Genomic DNA, 4,761 nt, shown 5'->3' with positions numbered 1-4,761 from the left:
ACCTGTGCATCAGGTGTACACGCGTTACTTGGTGCTGTACTGTGGTTTATATCAGTTTCCAGCTGAGAAGCCCAACCTACATGTACCGATTTCTCATTTTACCCCTCTAGTTCAGGACAGAAATGTGTATCACAGAACGTGTACAGTATAAGTTTCCACAACTCTTTACAAAATACTTCCTTGTTACCTTGTAATATCACCACTTTCTTCATAACTGACATTAACACACACAAAAATACATATCAAAACCTACGAAAAAGTCGACAAAAAGAGACTTGCCCTTTCTTTTGAACGCAACCGTTTGTACACAATAAGGACACATTAATCTTGCTGATCTTGTACCAAGTACCGGTATACCTTAACGTTGATTGAATAGGTGCACCAGACTGAAAGTTATCCAGGACTGAATCCAAGATGCAATATGCACATACTGTGAGGTCATACATTCTTCAAAACTGACATTAACACACAAAATACATATCAAATCCTACGAAAAAAATAAACAAAAACATTCTTGCCTTTTCTTCTGAACGCGATCGTTTGTACACAAAAAGGACACATTAATCTTGGTGAATGAATACCTTAACGTTGATACAATAGGTGCACCAGACTCAATCTTATCCAAGTATGAATCCCAGGTGCAATGCACATACTGTGAGGACACAAATGTTTTTAGGGACCTTACTTATTTGGCTTTGTGAATTTCGTTACGTCGTCTGCACTTGTTATTACCATTTGCGTCCCTAATTTTAGGGTGAAAGACTACATATTCTGCTTTTTCACTTCTTTCTGAGGTCAGAGGATGTCAGGTAAAAAAAATAAGTTACATTATCAATTCTCAATATCGTATGTATTTCTTTTTACTGGCCTAGACTATTATGCTAATCTATTAAAGTGATCTTGTCGCCAATTAACATGTTGCCTGCAAATGCAGTCAGAATCGTAAAAGGCGATTAAGCTTGATTAATGACGACGACATCCAAGTAACTCCAATCGCAGACCAACACCACCAGACCATGAAGTGGGCTCAATACGCACCACCATTACCGCCACACTCTCATCAAATAGGTTAGTGACCGGGGTGTGAATATTGGTGTTAGCGACGAACACCTGGAATTAAAACAAATACAATCAAATATTAAGATACTCGATGCGCCGATATTATTCTACAGGGTCTCAGATTTGTGGCTATGGGCCCTAATAATAATAATGATAACACAATTTATAGCACGTATTCTCGCAAGTAACAATTCGCGACTAAGGACAACTCCAGATGGCAAAGTTAGAGAATACGAGAAGAGAACAGATCAGTTTTCAATATATCCTTAAAGTTGTCAAGAGAACTGATATTACGGTTATTGTGCGATAAAGAATTCCAGCACCGGGGACCAGACACTGAGACGGCCCTGGGTGCGTTGACCCTAAAAGGGCCGGAGCGGAATCTCTCCCCCCCCCCCTAACTTTTTCCGCGATAGCCTTGATTTTTTTTCGCGACCCAAGCTATAATGACTTTTTAGCCTGGAGCTTTGCGCATCTTTTGATAACAAAAACAAATACAAATCGGACCAAGGGTTGCCGCGCAGCGGAAAATTTTACAGCGCTACGCGCCGGGAAAACTGAGTTTTCCCACAGACGTCGTGTACACATCTTTTAATAACAAAAACAAATACAAATCGGACCAAGGGTTGCCGCGCAACGGAAAATTTTACTGCGCTACGCGCCGGGAAAACTGAGTTTTCCCACAGACGTCGTGTACACAGAGCAGAATTCCCATTTGTACATATAAACAATTAATTAATTAGCCATGATTCCAAACCCTTTTGACCTATGGTCATGAAATTCTTGGTTATGTTCATGATGAGATGCTCTATGCATGTTCCGAGTTTTTCGTCGCAGAATCCGCCCCCGCCCCTCCAGTTGACAGATGGTCAAAATAACCCGGCCCTTTTATGGTTAAGGGAGAGGGGTCGCAGAATGTAATGCAGCATTGCTTATGAAGTGACATACATTAAGTTGTCCATATTCAAACGTTGTTGTTTCAGTAATGATTTTCATGTAAGTTTTTTGTTGAAAATTTGTCCATTTGGTTTTCTACCAACTATCCAGTCTACTATAAAGTTATAGTGAGCTTAAGCCCCAAAGGCATTATCACAAGTGATTGATTTAATGAAACATAAGTGTTGTTGATTATAGATTGGAGACTTATTGCTTCATTTAAATCAGCTGTCACCGCAGCGTAAAAACGTCAGATAAATATGCCTAATTTAATATTGAGACAAAGTATGATGAGATATTGCATTAAAAAGCGGCTCTATTTGTCGCAAATAAGACCCAACCCATTGCTGATCGAATTCGCACCATACAGGTTTCCGTCACTCAGACAAGACCTGGTACGGGTTCGACACCCCCACGGGATACATGTGTGAATCGATGTGCCTAGTAACCCAAGCTTGCTTTTGTTCACTCTTTTTGAACAAACAACGCAATGGTGAATAATCAGCGATGACGTCACCCAGTAAAAGAAAACTCCGTGTTAAGTTGAATACCGCAGATATCAATACTTTCGTTTCAGCAAATTTACACAATTCCGTGTAAATGTTTACTACCGCGAGATATCAATATTTTCAATTCAGCAAATTTACACAATTCCGTGTTAATGTCTAATACCGTGCCGAGATATCAATATTTTGGTTTCAGTTTTCGTATCAATAATATGCAAAGCCGGTACATACACAATGCGTAGGCAAACAGACCTGCATGACGAGTTATCAAGTTTCGTAGTTACGTGATCCGTTACACTAAAGAAAAGGCCTCGTATACTGATATTTGTGCAAGTAAAAACCGGTCTTAGCACTACCTCTAGCAAAACTCGTGCAGGGAGTCCACATTGACTATAGTCTCGAATGATACCCAATGCGTAAATGCTATTGAAATTGGTTTCAGAATTAGTTCACTCATAAGACAAATGAAAAGATGTATCGAACTTATTCCTTACAGTATAAATAACATAAAAAATAATTCAACAAATATATCAAGCTTGTTGAAATCTTAGTTGAATCTTTATGATACGCAGGAATACTATGTAAAAGACTACCTTGATATCTCCGTTTCCATCTGATACATGATCGTAAACAGTTGAGGGCTGCTTCTGGTATGCCACTGTGTACTTCTTCACATACCAATCGATCAAGCCTCCTTGTGTGATGATACCATACACCACTGTACTCTTCTCGAGGTCTACCTCAATCCAGGGATTTGCATCGGTACTGTACACATAGTAACGTAGTGTTAAGAACAGTGCAATAATCCGGAAAACATATCCGCAAGCAGTTTTGGAGCGAATGCAATCAAAACTACTCAGTTATAAATACTGACTTGCTGTATGCTTAGAATTGGTTGTAAGGTTTGTCGTTTCTATTAAACTATTCTAATGCTTTGAAGCGTTGATTTGCAGACAATATTGTTAGGTCAGTTTAGTGCTAGGTTGGTGTTGTACTTACCTCTTAGGATTCCATTTCCCATTTATGTTATTGAGACGTGCCTCAATGGCAGGAGCATTGGCAGTACTGCTGGACGCCCTGATCTGACCATCAGCGATTGTCATGTCTTCCATACCAAGGGGCTCCGGACTACAACACTCGGCCGTTAGCAGCAAGTCAAAAAATAAACGAAAATGTAACATAAAATAACCCTCCGAGAGAGTAGTTTTATTGGATACTTTTCAAATCTTATTAATTTGTTTTACATTTTCAAAGTGTAAAAATTGCCACGGATGATCTTATTTGTATAAGGTATTGGGTGTGATATGTGCCGTGCAGCGGGTCGTAATATGAGAAGTAAATAACTATGGTTATATAACCGACAAACAGATCCTTGTCATTTGATTGGTGGAACTCACATCACGTGACATTCGTTATTGCTCCCATTCACGCCACGGCTCAAAAAGTACTATCTGCCGATGGGGAATGGGAAATACTATTCAACAGTTAGGATCATGACGCGGTATTTGTGTGCAAATGCATGCTGGTGCGCGCGGTCAGCGTTGCGCGTAGCGCGTATTGTTCCAAAGAGCCAGCGCTACAGCGTTGGGTTGAAACATTTTGTTAAGGGGTGGTTTGGAAGAGAGAAGTACATTTTACTCAAGTTTTGTATTGAAAAAAAAAGGTTCAAATATATCAAATGAGTGGCTTTAAATTGTGAAATGGGAAGAATATTATCGCTCGGTAAAATCTGGACTTTTCCGGTTCACTTGGCTTCGCCTCGTGAAATGGAAAAGTCCAGATTTATCTTGCGATAATATTCATCCCATTCCACGCTGAGCCACTCAATATTTGTATACTATATCTCCCAGACCTGACGAAACATGTCGGGGGAAATCAGTCTGCCCTCGTCTGAGTGCATATAATTTATACCTCAGGCACAATCCCTTCGAATACAGATACTGAGCATTACGCTAAATATCAAATTTAGCACAGCAAGTGACAACGTGAAATATAGGCTACACGTGTTCAAGACTGATGACATGCTAGGCAGATAGAACGAATACATAGGTACCAGGAAATTAGCACATCCAAACAATACACTCTCAACAAGATATGTAAAGAATAATTAGGTAACATTTGTTATGTAAAATAATAAACAGTTTCGGTAGAAATTGCCGGAAAAAAAGTACCTCGAAAACATGTAAATTGAAAAACACACATTGAAAAAGTAAAGCAGTCAGTTTACCTTAATTATTTAAAAACGTACTGCAATTAGGTA

The 4,761-nt window shown here is 39.3% G+C and overlaps 1 protein-coding gene across 1 annotated transcript; it reads right to left on the bottom strand.

The window, feature by feature from the left end:
• Positions 1–587: 587 nt before the first annotated feature.
• On the bottom strand, positions 588–3,682 carry LOC119730375 (lactadherin-like). The gene is made up of 3 exons (XM_038203242.1): positions 3,501–3,682; positions 3,095–3,266; positions 588–1,110 (listed from the first exon to the last, which is right to left on the bottom strand). Exons 1-3 carry the CDS (start codon positions 3,680–3,682, stop codon positions 964–966), a joined length of 501 nt encoding a protein of 166 aa, XP_038059170.1. The 3' UTR covers positions 588–963.
• Between the last annotated feature and the right edge of the window lie 1,079 nt (positions 3,683–4,761).

The sequence above is a fragment of the Patiria miniata genome, unplaced genomic scaffold (assembly GCF_015706575.1).
Source record: "Patiria miniata isolate m_02_andy unplaced genomic scaffold, ASM1570657v1 HiC_scaffold_1, whole genome shotgun sequence".
In the NCBI taxonomy this organism is placed as follows: Eukaryota; Metazoa; Echinodermata; class Asteroidea; order Valvatida; family Asterinidae; genus Patiria; species Patiria miniata.
This window is presented reverse-complemented; position numbering and strand designations above follow the sequence as displayed.